The 15,482-nt window shown below is 43.6% G+C and overlaps 1 protein-coding gene across 6 annotated transcripts in view; it reads right to left on the bottom strand.

Annotated features, from left to right (window-relative positions):
* LOC110537533 (angiomotin) overlaps nucleotides 1-14,227 on the bottom strand; it is a 48,844-nt gene extending 34,617 nt beyond the window's left edge. For 3 of the 6 annotated variants that reach the window (XM_036937485.1, XM_036937487.1, XM_036937488.1), the window contains exon 1: nucleotides 7,418-7,914. Coding sequence is in view for 2 of the 6 variants with exons in the window: in XM_036937483.1 (XP_036793378.1) it covers nucleotides 13,998-14,085 (88 nt within the window). In the remaining 4 variants the exon portion in view is untranslated. Of the gene's footprint in view, nucleotides 1-7,417; nucleotides 7,915-13,997 lie in introns of those variants that run through there. The other 3 variants (XM_036937483.1, XM_036937484.1, XM_036937489.1) reach the window with 3 other exon arrangements.
* Nucleotides 14,228-15,482: the final 1,255 nt, after the last annotated feature.

The raw sequence follows: 15,482 nt of genomic DNA, 5'->3' as shown, positions 1-15,482 counted from the left end.
AGCTAGCCAACTAACTAGCTACTAGCTAGTAGTCAGCTAGCCAATGCTAGCGGTCATCAGCTAACCTTTAGCCCGGACAACTCTTGCCAGGCTGCACAGTGCGACTCAAACCAGAGCACATTGGACTTATTTTTTTCCATATCTCCGAATTCCTACCGCAAGCTCTGAACCATTTCACCTGGATCATCGCAGCCAATTGGCCTGGACCCTTTACCACACGGAGCCCTGCTGATCCATCACGACTGGACTACTGACGAAACAGCACAAGGGGGCTACAACTGACTTCTTCAGTCGCAATGTCCCTTTAGGGCTCTTCTGCTAGCTTACTAGCCTCGGCCCGCTAGTTGTCTGAATTGTCGCGTCTCCAGCCCGCCGAGCTACTCACTGGACCCCTATGATCACTCGGCTACGCATGCCTCTCCCTAATGTCAATATGCCTTGTCCATTGCTGTTTTGGTTAGTGATTATTGCCTTATTTCACTGTAGAGCCTCTAGCCCTGCTCAATACTCCTTAGCTAACCCTTTAGTTCCACCTCCCACACATGCGGCGACCTCACCTGGTTTAAATTATGTTTCTAGAGACAATAGCTCTCTCATCGTCACTTAATGCATAGGTTTACCTCCACTGTATTCACATCCTACCATACCTTTGTCCGTACATTATGCCTTGAATCTATTCTACCATGCCCAGAAACCTGTTCCTTTTACACTCAGTTCTGAACGTACTAGACGACCAGTTCTTATAGCCTTTAGGCGTACCCTTATCCTACTCCTCCTCTGTTCATCTGGAGATGTAGAGGTTAATCCAGGCCCTGCAGTGCCTAGCTCCACTCCCATTTTTCCATTTCCATCCCTAACTATAACATTTTCCGACAAGATAGAACTGCCAAAGGGGGCGGAGTTGCAGTCTACTGCAGAGAAAGCCTTCGGTCTTACTATCCAGGTCTGTGCCCAAACAATTTGAGCTTCTACTTTTAAAAATCCACCTTTCCAGAAACAAGTCTCTCACCGTTGCCGCTTGCTATAGACCACCTTCTGCCCCCAGTTGTGCCCTGGACACCATATGTGAATTGATTGCCCCCCATCTATCTTCAGAGCTCATGCTGTTAGGTGACATAAACTGGGACATGCTTAACACCCCGGCCATCCTACAATCTAAGCTAGATGCCCTCAATCTCACACAAATTATCAATGACCTTACCAGGTACAAACCCAAATCTGTAAACACAGGCACCCTCATAGATATCATCCTAACCAACCTTGCCCTGACCTCTGCTATCTTCAATCAGGATCTCAGCGAGCACTGCCACATTGCCTGTGTCCGTAATGGGTCTGCGGTCAAACGACCACCCCTCATCACTGTCAAACTGTCGCTAAAGCACTTCAGCGAGCAGGCCTTTCTCATCGACCTGGCCAGGGTATCTTGGAAGGATATTGACTTCCGCCAGTAGAGGATGCCTGGTTATTCTTTAAAAGTGCTTTCCACGCCATCTTAAATAAGCATGCCCCATTCAAACATTTTTTTAGAACCAGGAACAGATATAGCCCTTGGTTCACTCCAGACCTGACTGCCCTTGACCAGAACAAAAACATAATGTAGCGTACTGCATTAGCATCGAATAGCCCCCGCGATATGCAACATTTCAGGGAAGTTAGGAACCAATATTTTACTTTATTTATTTTTACCTTTATTTAACTAGGCAAGTCAGTTAAGAACAAATTGTTATTTTCAATGACGGCCTAGAAACAGCGGGTTAACTGCCTTGTTCAGGAGCAGAGCGAGAGATTTTTTACCTAGTCAGCTCAGGGATTCGATCTTGCAACCTTTCGGTTCCTAGTCCAATATACACAGGCAGTTAGAAAAGCAAAGGCTAGCTTTTTCAAACAGAAAATTGCATCCTGAAGCACAAACTCCAAAAAGATCTGGGACACTAAAGTCCATGGAGAATAAGAGCACCTCCTCCCAGCTGCCCACTGCACTGAGGCTAGGAAACACTGTCACCACCGATAAATCCACGATAACTGAAAATGTCAATAAGCATTTTTCTAAGGCTGGCGATGCTTTCCACCTGGCTACCCCAGTCAACAGCCCTGCACCCCCCCACAGCAACTTGCCCAAGCCTCCCCATCTCTCCTTCACCCAAATCCAGATAGCTGGATGTTCTGAAAGAGCTGCAAAATCTGGACCCCTACAAATCAGCCGGGCTAGACAATCTGGACCCGCTCTTTCTAAAATGATCAACTGAAATTGTTGCAACCCCTATTACTAGCCTGTTCAACCTCTCTTTCGTATTGTCTGAGATACTCAAAGATTGGAAAGCTGCCGTGGTCATCCCCCTCTTCAAAGGGGGAGACACTCTAAACCCAAACTGCTACAGACCTATATCTATCCTACCCTGCCTTTCTAAGGTATTCAAAAGCCAAGTTAACAAAGAGAACACCGACCATTTCGAATCCCACCGTACCTTCTCCGCTATGCAGTCTGGTTTCCGAGCTGGTCATGGGTGCACCTCAGCCACGCTCATTGTCCTAAATGATATCATAACCGCCATCAATAAGAGACAATACTGTGCAGCTGTATTCATCGACCTGGCCAAGGCTTTCTAGTCTGTCAATCACCACATTCTTATCGGCAGACTCGACAGCCTTGGTTTCTCAAATGACTACCTCGCCTGGTTCACCAAGTACTTCTCAGACAGAGTTCAGTGTGTCAAATCGGAGAGCCTGTTGTCCGGACCTCTGGCAGTCTCTATGGGGGTGCCACAGGGTTCAATTCTCGGGCCAACTCTTTTCTCTGTATACATCAATGATGTCGCTCTTGCTGCTGTTGATTCTCTGATCCACCTCTACGCAGACGACATCATTCTGTAAACTTCTGGCCCTTCTTTGGACACTGTGTTAACTAACCTCCAGATGAGCTTCAATGCAAAACATCTCTCCTTCCGTGGCCTCCAACCTCTCTTAAATGCAAGTAAAACTAAATGCATGCTCTTCAACCGATCGCTGCCCACACCTGCCCGCCTGTCCAGCATCACTACTCTGGACGGTTCTGACTTAGAATATGTGGACAACTACAAATACCTAGGTGTCTGGTTAGACTATAAAAACTCTCCTTCCAGACCCACATTAAGCATCTCCAAACCAAAATTAAATCTAGAGTCGGCTTCCTATTTCACAAACAAAGCATCCTTCACTCGTACTGCCAAACATACCCTCGTAAAACTGACTATCCTACCAATCCTTGACTTCGGCGATGTCATTTACAATATAGCCTCCAACACTCCATTCAGCAAACTGGATGTAGCCTATTACAGTGCCATCTGTTTTGTCACAAAAGCCCCATATACAACCCACCCTTGTGACCTGTATGCGGTCGTTGGCTGGCCCTCGCCTCATATTCGTTGCCAAACCAACTGACTCCATGACCAACTGGTCATCTATAAGTCTTTGCTAGGTAAAGCCCCGCCTTATCTCAGCTCACTGGTCACCATAGCAGCATCCACCCGTAACATGCCCTCCAGCAGGTATATTTCAATGGTCACCCCCAAAGCCAATTTCTCCTTTGGCCGCCTTTCCTTCCAGTTCTCCACTGCCAATGACAGGAATGAACTGCAAAATTCACTGAAGCTGGAGACTCAGATCTCCCTCACTAACTTTAAGCACCAGCTGTCAGAGCAGCTCACAGATCACTGCACCTGTACATAGATCATCCAACTACCTCATCCCCATACTGTTATTTATTTTGCTCCTTTGCACCCCAGTATATCTACTTGCACACTCATCTTCTGCACATCTATCACTCCAGTGTTTAATTGTTATTTTTTCATTATTTCACCTCTATGGCCTATTTACTGCCCTTATTCTACCTCATTTGCACACACTGTATATATATTTTTTCTATTGACTGTATGTTTGTTTATTCCATGTGTAACTCTGTTTTTTTGTGTCACACTGCTTTGCTTCATCTTGGCCAGGTTGCAGGTGTGAATGAGAACTTGTTCTCAACAAGCCTACCTGGTTAAATCAAGGTGAAATAAAAAAAATAAAAACAGTGAAGTGGCGACTCCAGGATGCTGGCCTCCTAGGCAGAGTTGCAAAGAAAAAAACATCTCAGACTGGCCAATAAAAAGAAAAGATTAGGCAAAAGAACAGACACTGGACAGAGGAACTCCTACCTTGAAGGCCAGCATCCCAGAGTCGCCTCTTCACTGTTGACGTTGAGACTGGTGTTTCGCGGGTACTATTTAATGAAGCTGCCAGTTGAGGACTTCTGAGGCATCTTTCTCAAACTAGACACTCTAATGTATTACTCCTCTTGTGCAGGTGTGCACCGGGGCCCTACGCTCTTTCTATTCTGGTTAGAGCCAGTTTGCCCTGTTCTGTGAAGGGAGTAGTGCACAGCGTTGTACGAGATCTTCCATTTTTTGGCAATTTCTCGCATGGAATAGCTTGACAAGTTTCAGAAGAAAGGTCTTTGTTTCTGGCCATTTTGAGCCTGTAATCGAACCCACAAATGCTGATGCTCCAGATCCTCAACTAGAAAACCAGCCGTTTCCAGCTACAATAGTCATTTACAACATTAACAATGTCTACAATCTATTTGTGATCAAAGTTGATGTTATTTTAATGGACAAAAAAAAGTGCTTTTCTTTTAAAAACAAGGACATTTCTAAGCGACCCCAAACTTTTGAACGGTAGTGTATATGCTGAAACAAAATGACATTTTACTACATTCTTTAGGTCAACATTTCAATCTGGGGACCACAAGGGATGCGCATAGTTTTTTTTAAACTTCATTACACAGCTGATTCAAATAATCCAAGCTTTATAATTTGAATCAGTTGTGTAGTGGTGCTAGGGCAACCCCCCCCCCCCCCCAAGTCCACCCCTTGGGGTCCCCAGGACCGAGTTTGGGAAACACTGCTATAGGTCCTTGGCCGAGTCAGCAGTCAGATCAAACAACTCACAAAGGGCCTGGAAAAAAACGAGAACTTGACTAGTGGAGAGTTGCAGTAGAATCCAAAAGCAGCTGGTCAGTGGTAGAACAGGCAAAGAGGGGTCATGGTTCTAGGTTGACTCAGAATGGACAGCTCTGTAAAAAATGAATAACAATACTGAGTTGAGCGGCACACACCACTTGTTACACAAAACATTTGAAATAGCATGTTATTAAGCTATTTGGTCAAGCTTATAAACAGGAGTCACTCAATAAATGGAGGCATGAGGACCACATAATGGAACCCAAGCCAAAAGCACACAATTTTTGTTCCTGATGACTTGTTAACTCCTTCCCTGTGTCTGCATGGATGACAGGGTGTGTCAATCAGTGCATATGTTGTTTCTGCACTTCCATGTGCCATCATTATGCAGTTTTAAATATTCATAAGTTTGATCAAGTTGTAATAGGTTTACATTTAAATGGGTCATTTCATACTTCAAAACATGTTCACAAAAATGATCAGATTACATGAATCATAATGGCCTGTGCATTGTTACACAATTAAACCCTCACGTTATTATTGTCATGTTAATCATTTTTACTGATAATAGTCTTTACAGTACGAGTATAATAACTTTGCCTTTTATTCAACTGGTAACATTGCCCAGCCCCTCAACGGTGCAACACAATACAGAGAGGGATTGAACTGACCGTAGTCAGACACGGAATGCATATTAATAAATAGTAGGTAAGGATGAACAACAAATGACTTGGCTAGCTAGCAAGCAAGCTTACATGGAGCAAAAAATAGCTAGCTGATTTTGTAACGTTTTTAATCAGAGAGTTATAATTTCTTAACTCCACACCAGTTGGGAAAGAGTGATTAGTCCTGCCAAAGCATCAATTGCCCTGTTTAGTCCCTGAAAAGAAAATGGATTGAAAAATATCATTTGCAACATCACCAATTCAGGATTTCAAAACTGAGCGGTTCTTTACAACTGACACATTCCTGAATTAACAACTAAGTTTAACTTTGGTTGTTCGGCTAAACAGCTGATAAGATCGAAGTGTGCAACTGCAGTCCGCAATTCAGGGCGTGTCCGAAAGCTGCGGGCAAAGGACACTGTCTACCGGTCGCCACCGCCTTCCCGGGGTGCTAGCTTGCGAGTTAGTGACACTATGTGCTAGCTTGCTAGGGTGAAGGACACCGTCGACCGTTCATCCCTGCCTCCCGCTAGCACAGCAGGTGGGAGGCTGGGGCAACACAGTGTGCCGCCCCCACATCCCGTGTAGCGGAGTCCTCCTTAGGACTAGCTGGCTAAGCTAGAACAGTGTCATTCACTCCCGCCTGCCGAACACCTGCCCTCACCGTCGTTAATATGTGGGAAAAGGACATGGTCTACCAGTGTAAAGCTATTCCCCCACCCCTTCTTCTGTGAGATTTATCAGCGGCTGGCATCCAACATTATTCTGCATTACCGCCACCTACTGTACTGGAGCACCCCCGCTTGTCCTAAAAACATTTACCAAGTGTAAATAGGGGTTCCTGCAAATGCAGGAATGCCCCGATTTGTGGTCCGCAATTGCACCCTTCTCATGAGTTACCTGTTAGCTTTCAGTAACGTTAGTGTCCAAAGCACACACTCGGCGTTGCATCCCCAATGGTCGAATTTAACATTCATATGAAAGTCAGTTTCTAAACATTAACATAATTTGTTTAGTAAATAAACGTTATACTCACATTTCATGAAGTAATTTTCTCTTCTAGCTAGAAAGCATTCTAAGGACACAGACGTGATCTGTCGGCACTCCGTGCATCAAGTAACAAAGATTATCCCAATTATTGGAGATAGCCGATTCATATCAAGTAACATTTGTGGATTGTAATACATCGACATGCAGAAAAAAAAACTCAATTATGTAAACAGAACACAGATCCACAAGCACCTTTTGAATGCGCAAATGAGCATTCCACAGCTGTAAATGTTAGGGATTTCTGAACATTGGCTCACAAATTGTTCTACATTTGTTCAAATTGTAGCTTTATCTGTTAGACATGTTGAACATATTTACAGATCATAGATATATGGTTTAATTTGTAATATTTTTACGGATTATGTTTTTTATGAAATATTTTAATACATTCACAGGTCATGGTTTATTTTTGAGTTATAGAATTAAGAAAAACAAATGTCACTCATACACAAGTAATGAAGCCAGAGAAAGAAAGAGGAAACATGGCCAACCCTTTCAGTGCCAGTACATAGGTGAGTCCAAACATGAGCATCATTGAACACTGTTCCACTGTAATATCACTGTTATGCCACCGAAGTGTCTACAAACGTATCTTGGACTACTGTTTTGTTCTATTTCATAAACTACACAAATCTACTTCTGGTAGAGTAACCAACCAATAGCATATATCATACACTTTTACAAGTTATGGCAAACAATATTCCGTTATGTAGTCGTGTTTACCTTTCAATTCAACTTCACGTAGAAACGACTGCTGCTCCGTTCTCGACGTCCCTGCTCGGCTATTTCCATAGATTTGATACAGATCGGATACGGTGCAAAATTCCTCAAACAATTCTAAAAATTCTGATATGACTAATCCATGTTACTTCACGAGTTTCCTTCGAATAGCAGGCTGTTTGCTCTTTTCCACATAATAAAGCGTATGCTTCTGTTCCCATTTCATATTTAATCTGAAGAAAAAGTTTAAGAATATTTTTTCCACTTGACTGCGCTATGAAGGGAATGCATAAAGGAACAGCCCCGAACCGCAAAGTCGCAGTAGCAGTGTATGCATCTGAGAGCCGACATGCGCAACCCCCAACCCCTTCCTACCAAAGAAGTCAAAACTTTTCATGGAGAAAATCCCTCCTTCTCCAGTCTGCTATCGGAAGTAAGCCAATTTTGCTGACGTTTCGGTTGGCTTTTGGAACCGTCACTCAGGCAAGAAAAAAAAAGAAAGAAAAAAAATACAAAAGCCTTTTGTATGTTAGGAGATCAATTCCTTGGACCTGTCCAAAGCACCTACACGACCGAACTTGGTTAAACCTTATCGATATGAAAATGGTTACAACAGTAAAAGACGTATCTGTAAAAGTATCTAGGCTATATGAGCAGTTTACCGACTTTAAAAACGCACATAGACCTGTCCTGGTATTATTGTTCTCGGTCTTTTATGAACTCCCGGGTAGGCCTATATATTCATATGGCTACAGTTCATGCAAATAGTCTACTGGGAGAGGAAAGTGATTTGCACCATGGAATCCCAATTTGATTCAAACTGTTTTAATACAGAGTTGACTTCTGGGTCCTGATAAGTGCACTTTGGGGAAAAATGCAAACTCATTTTCAATGCAATACAGCTTTTCAGTCACAATTCAATTATTGCCCCTGATGTTGCTGTCACATCAGACCAAATTAATTGCAGTTACCAACACTCAACTGTAGCCTAGGCTATTAATACGCATAGCCTAAATTACTTAAAATCTCAAGCGTTTTAATAATGTTAATAAAATATTCAGTCAAGTGTGTATTATCTGGGAAGTAGTCTATGATGCATCATCACCTTTGTGTACACTACAAGTGAACCGAGGAAGAACACATGATTAGACAGAAACATGGAGGAATGTGCACATCCCAGACAAATTAACTGCAAAAACATCACTGACAAGACTCATTACATCATTCAACAAAGGACAAAACACACCTCACTCATCATGTGATAAGTAGGCCAAGGTAGTGTTTTTTTCCCCCATTTAACAATATTCTCCTACCCACAATAGTATGAATGTTTTGACAAAAATCCCACTCCCTGAATTTAAATGGGTTTCCCATTCAAGCTCACCAAAGGATGGCAGACCTTTACTATTCCTTGTGTGCTTTCAATATGAATAATATATCATTAAAACCTCAATGTTTTTTTTTTGGATGGGGGGGGGGGGGGGTGATTTGTCTGAAAATATAGAATGTAGGCTATAACTTAACTCACCTAACACTGAATCACTGATTTCCAAGAGATCCATGCCAGTTATTGCATTTTCTGTGAGAGAAAAAAGATGTCTATCAATGTGTCACAAATTGTTGGAGGACAATGCTGAACACAGCACTGTGTGATCTCCTGTAGACTACATTATTACCCAAATGTAAGCTAGAGAGCAGGGATGATAGGCCCAGTCCTGGCCATTCTGCCACCCTCAGTCAAACAAAACAATTTGCTGCCCCCTGCAAAAATTGAATTGTCCTGTAAGCAGAATGACGTTGAAAAGACGTCTAAAAAACATTTCAGGCGTTGAAGTTATGTTAAATTTAGGTTCTTAATGAAAGGTCAAAATATGTATTTTCCAGAAGGTTAAAATAGGCATTTACGGACGTTGAAAAATAAGCATTTAAACAGACATCGAAATCAGGTTCATTTTCTGTTCTCAAAAGAAAGCTGAAAATACATAAACTCAGCAAAAAAAAGAAACTTCCCTTTTTCAGGACCCTGTCTTTCAAAGATAATTCGTAAAAATCCAATTAACTTCACAGATCTTCATTGTACAGGGTTTAAACACTGTTTCCCATGCTTGTTCAATGAACCATAAACAATTAATGAACATGAGTCTGTGAAACAGTCATTAAGACACTGACAGCTTACAAATGGTAGGCAATTAAGGTCACAGTTATGAAGACTTAGGACACTAAAGAGGCCTTTCTACTGACTCTGAAAAACACCAAAAGAAAGATGCCCAGACTCCCTGATCATCCACGTGAACGCATCTTAGGCATGCTGCAAGGAGGCATGAGGACTGCAGATGTGGCCAGGGCAATAAATTGCAATGTCCGTACTGTGAGACGCCTAAGACAGTGCTACAGGGAGACAGGATGGACAGCTGATCATCCTCGCAGTGGAAGACCACATGTAACAACACCTGCACAGGATCGGTACATCCGAACATCACACTTGCAGGAAAGGTACAGGATGGCAACAACAACTGCCCGAGTTACACCAGGAACAGTCAATCCCTCCATCAGTGCTCAGACTGTACACAAAAGGCTGAGAGGGCTTGTAGGCCTGTTGTAAGGCAGGTCCTCACCAGACATTACTGGCAACAACGTCGCCTATGGGCACAAACCCACCGTCGCTGGACCAGACAGGACTGGCAAAAAGTGCTCTTCCCTGACGAGTCGCGGTTTTGTCTCGCCAGGGGTGATGGTCGGATTCACATTTATCGTCGAAGGAATGAGCGTTACACCGAGGCCTGTACTCTGGAGCATGATCGATTTGCAGGTGGAGGGTCCGTCATGGTCTGGGGGCGATCATCGAACTGAGCTTGTTGTCATTGCAGGCAATCTCAACGCTGTGCGTTACAGGGAAGACATCCTCCTCCCTCATGTGGTACCCTTCCTGCAGGCTCATCCTGACATGACCCTCCAGCATGACAATGCCACCACCTGGCAACTGTTCATTCTGTGCATGATTTCCTGCAAGACAGGAATGTCAGTGTTCTGTCATGACCACCGTAGAGCCCGGATCTCAATCCCATTGAGCACGTCTGGGACCTGTTGGTTCGGATGGTGAGGGCTAGGGCCATTCCCCCAATAAATGTCCGGGAACTTGCAGGTGCCTTGGTGGAAGACTGGAGTAACATCTCACAGCAAGAATGGGCAAATCTGGTGCTGTCCATGAGGAGGAGATGCACTGCAGCACTTAATGCACCTGGTGGCCACCAGATGCTGACTGTTATTTTTGATCCCCCTTTGTTCAGGGACACATTATTCCATTACTGTTAATCACTTGTCTGTGGAACTTGTTCAGTTATTGTCTCAGTTGTTTAATAATTTTTTGTTAAATTTTTTTTTTATTTTACCCCTTTTTCTCCCCAATTTCTTTGTATCCAAATGTTTTTAGTAGTTACCATCTTGTCTCATCGCTACAACTCCCGTACGGGCTCGGGAGAGATGAAGGTTGAAAGTCATGCGTCCTCCGATACTCAACCCAACCAAGCCACACTGCTTCTTAACACAGCGCGCATCCAACCCGGAAGCCAGCCTCACCAATGTGTCGGAGGAAACACCGTGCACCTGGCAACCTTGGTTAGCGTGCACTGCACTCGGCCCGCCACAGGAGTCGCTGGTACACGATGAGACAAGGATATCCCTACCGGCCAATCCCTCCCTAACCCGGACGACGCTAGGCCAATTGTGCGTCGCCCCACGGACCTCCCGGTCGCGGCCGATTACGACAGAGCCTGGGCGCGAACCCAGGGTCTCCGGTGGCAGTACAGCGCCCTTAACCACTGCGCTACCTGGGAGGTCAGTTGTTGAATCTTATGTTCATACAAATATTTACACATGTTGAGTTTGCTGAAAATAAAAACACAGTTGATAGTGAGGACGTTTATTTTTTTGCTGAGTTTATTTTCCGAACATTGAAATCGGTTTCCTTTTCGGTTCTGAATGAAAGTTGCAAATATGTAATTTATAGACATCCGTTTGGACTAAATCAAAGCCGGTTCAGACCGGATCAAACATAGAGAATGTCGCTAGTCACATTATTATTTCCAAAAACAATGGCAATTTCGCAAAACCAGTGGCATTTGGGCTTTTTAGCACTGATGCCGCCCTAAGCAGTGCCCAGTTTTTTTTTACCACTTTTTCTCCCCAATTCCGTGGTATCCAAGTGGTAGTTACAGTCTTGTTACAGTTACTCCTGTACGGACTCGGGAGTGGTGAAGGTCGAGAGCCGTGCATCCTCCGATACACAACCCAAACAAGCCGGAATGCCTCTTGACACAATGCCCACTTAACTCAGAAGCCAGCCGCACCAACGTGTCAGAGGAAACACAGTACACCTGGCAACTGCTGGACCAATTGTGCGCCGCCCCATGGGTCTCACAGTCTTGGCCCGGCTGGACTCAAACCCAGAATCTCTAGAGGCACAGCGATGCAGTGCCTTAGTCCACCGCACCTCTCAGGAGGCGAGCAGCGCCCACTTCGTCAAAGGCAGGGGCGCAACATATTTTGCGTGTCCATTCCTCTCCATGGTGCTGTTGGAGAAGCGCATCGCCGTGGCTCTCATCCAACGTTCCGTAAAAAATTCCAACATAAATCCTGGAGCAGATATAGCTCACAGTGAATTCAGAAAGTATTCAGGCCACTTGACTTTTCCAACATTGTTATATTGCAGCCTTATTCTAAAATTGATTAAATAGTCGTCGTCCCCCCCCCCCCCCTCAGCAATCTACACATTTTTGCAAATGTATTTAAAAATAAAAACAGAAAATCACATTTACATAAGTATTCAGACCTTTTGTTCAGTACTTTGTTGATGCCCCTTTGGCAGTGATTACAGCATCAATTATTTTGGGGTATGACACCACAAGCAATCCAACATACCTGGATTTTGGGAGATTCTCATTCTCATTCTCTGCAGATCCTCTCCAGACATGTTCGATTGGGTTCAAGTCCGGGCTCTGGCTGGGCCACCCAAGGACATTCAGAGACTTGTCCCGAACCCACTCCTGCGGTGTCTTCGCTGTGTGCTTAGGGTTGTTGTCCTGTTAGAAGGTGTACCTTCGCCCCAGTCTGAGGTCCAGAGTGCTCGGGAGCAGGTTTTCATCAAGGATCTCTCTGTACTTTGCTCTATTCATCTTTCCCTCGATTCTCGCTCCCAGTTCCTACAGCTGCAAAAGATCCCCATAGCATGATGTTGTCACCACTATGCTTCACTGTAAGGATGGTATTGGCCAGGTGATGAGCGGTGACTGGTTTCCTCCAGATGTGACGCTTGACATTCAGGCCAAAGAGTTACATTTTGATTTCAGAGAGAATCTTGTTTCTCATGGGCTGAAAGTCCTTTAGGTGGCTTTTGACAAAATCCAAGCGGGCTGTCATGTGCCTTTTACTGGGGAGTGGCTTCCGTCTGGCCACTCTACCATAAAGGCCTTTTTTTATTGTTTAAATGTCACCTTTATTTAACCAGGTAGGCTAGTTGAGAACAAGTTCTCATTTACAACTGCGACCTGGCCAAGATAAAGCAAAGCAGTGCAAAACAAACAACAGAGTTACACATGGAATAAACAAACATACAGTCAATAACACAATAGAAAAAGTGTATATACAGTGTGTGCAAATGAGGTAAGATAAGGGAGGTAAGGCAATAAATAGGCCATAGTGGCAAAATAATTACAATTTATCAATTAAACACTGGAGTGATAGATGTGCAGAAGATGAATGTGCAAATAGAGATACTGGGGTGCAACGGAAAATAAAAACAGTATGGAGAGTGCTGTGAGCCTGATTGGGGGAGTGCTGCAGATGGTTGTCCTTCTGGAAGGTTCTCCCATCTCCACAAAGGAACTCTGGAGCTCTGTCAGAGTGACCATCAAGATCTTGGTCACCTCCCTGACCAAGGCCGTTCTCCACCGATTGCTCAGTTTGGCCAGGTGGCCAGCTCTAGGAAGAGTCTTGGTGGTTCCAAACTTCTTTCATTTAGGAATGATGAAGGCCACAGTGTTCTTGGGGAAGTTCAATACTGCAGAAACATTTTGGTACCTTCTCCAGATCTGTGCCTCGACACAATCCTGTCTCTGAGCTCTAAGGACAATTATTTTGACCTCATGGCTTGGTTTTTGCTCTGACATGCACTGTCAACTGTGGGACCTTATATAGACAGGTGTGTAGTAGTATTAGAAGTAGTATTTGGCACAGACTGACAGCGACGTCTTATTTCCACATCCACAGATGTTGGTTTTTGGTCCAGACCGCACCAAATCTGAAATTATCATTGTTTTTGGGAAGAATTATGTGAGGTTGGAGGTGTTGGAAAATGCCGCCCTCGTCAATCGAATTGACGGAATGAGCGGGCTTGTCCTGGGGATGCTGTTTGGCGTAAAACGTGCACCACTGTGTGGTGGAAATATGAACTGTAATGGGGCCTGAAAAGAATGTTGTGCCCTCTTTAAAAGTTTGGAGAGCTATGTAAACCCGGGATTTACATTGTTCAACCATCTATTCATAGTGGTTATGAATTTGGATGCAAGCTGCGCATTATTGAACTCACCGAGAAAGCTCTGTGCGCATTCTGTAAACCCGATGAGATGGATCCATTCCGCCACCTCCTCCGGATTCCAGTGTTCGACTGAGATCATTGTAAATTGTTTTCTCCAGATCTCACCGCCATTCCTCCCTTCAAAGGAACAAAGTGTTACATAACGTTATAGGCCTACGGTCCGGTTCCCTTGTTGGGTAATACCGATAAACTAGGCTACAGATAAGGTTGACAAAAATGTTGCCAGCTCAGATGCAACGTTTTAAATCGCCATTGAAATTGCGTAAACTGTCACATGTTGTCACTAGTGCAGTCAATTACCGTGTAACTCCCATTATTCAAAGTTCACGAAAATTACAATGGGGAATGGGCATGTAAGTCAACAATAGAAGCCCTCCTTATGCTACTTTTAGTCTTCCAAAAGAACGCCCCGGTGTAAAACTATTTGCAACAATTGTATTTCGTGACCACATAAATACGCCTAGTGCGTGCACACCTTTGTAAAATGTATCATCGTTTCTCAACAGTAAAAGCTAACAAATCCACATTTTTCCTAGCATTGTCAAGAGCTGGGATTGCTGCACAATTGCACACCTCGCCAGGTAGAGGGTTGGAGCCTGAGAGAACGCTAACAGTTCGGTGCATTGTAGATAGTGTAGTTTTACAGCCCCACTGTATTTGCCAACTCCTTCATAGCCCATGACATGATGAAAATGTGCTCATACCATGCATCATCTCAGTCCTTTGAAATGTATGATATATGGAACCATTCATATATTCACAATTCATACAAAAATAAAAGGCTACCAGTATGTTGCCTTTCTTGAAGTTCATGACTTAATCTGGAGAGCCCCTGACCTCAATGTTAACATCATGTAAATCAATCTGTTGTATGAGTAAGACATGTTAATTTCTGTTCATTCTCACTTTAAAGATATGTAGACATAGTACATGTAGTATTTTATTTGACCTTTATTTAACTAGGCAAATCAATTAAGAACAAACTCTTATTTTCAATGACGGCGTAGGAACAACGGGTTAACTGCCTTGTTCAGGGGCAGAACGACAGATTTTGAACCTTGTCAGCTCAGGGATTCAATCTTGCAACCTTTCAGTTACTAGTCCAACACTAACTACTAGGCTACACTGCCATAGAAGGGTCAGGTAGGTTACTTTCTAAATGTAATCAGTTACTATTTACCTGTCAAATTGTAATCAGTACCTCAACTTTGTTACATTTGGATTACTTTCCCTTTAAGAGGCAATAAGAATTTGTTCTGAACTGACTTGCCTAGTTAAATAAAGGTTCAATTTTATTTAGATTTAAAAAATATCCATCAAAAGCATTTTCTGTGTCATCATGGTGGTCAGGCTTACTCATGTTGAACAAATTTAAACTTGCACCTTTTTTCAATGCTGAATCAACTGTAATTGAGAAAACAGTAGTGCTAAGCGATTAACGGAATTGTTGGTTATTTTTTGGTTTTTAAACAAACT

This window comes from Oncorhynchus mykiss, chromosome 12 (assembly GCF_013265735.2).
Source record: "Oncorhynchus mykiss isolate Arlee chromosome 12, USDA_OmykA_1.1, whole genome shotgun sequence".
NCBI lineage: Eukaryota > Metazoa > Chordata > Actinopteri > Salmoniformes > Salmonidae > Oncorhynchus > Oncorhynchus mykiss.
Note: the sequence above shows the minus strand (reverse complement) of the source record. Positions and strands in the feature narration are given on the sequence as shown.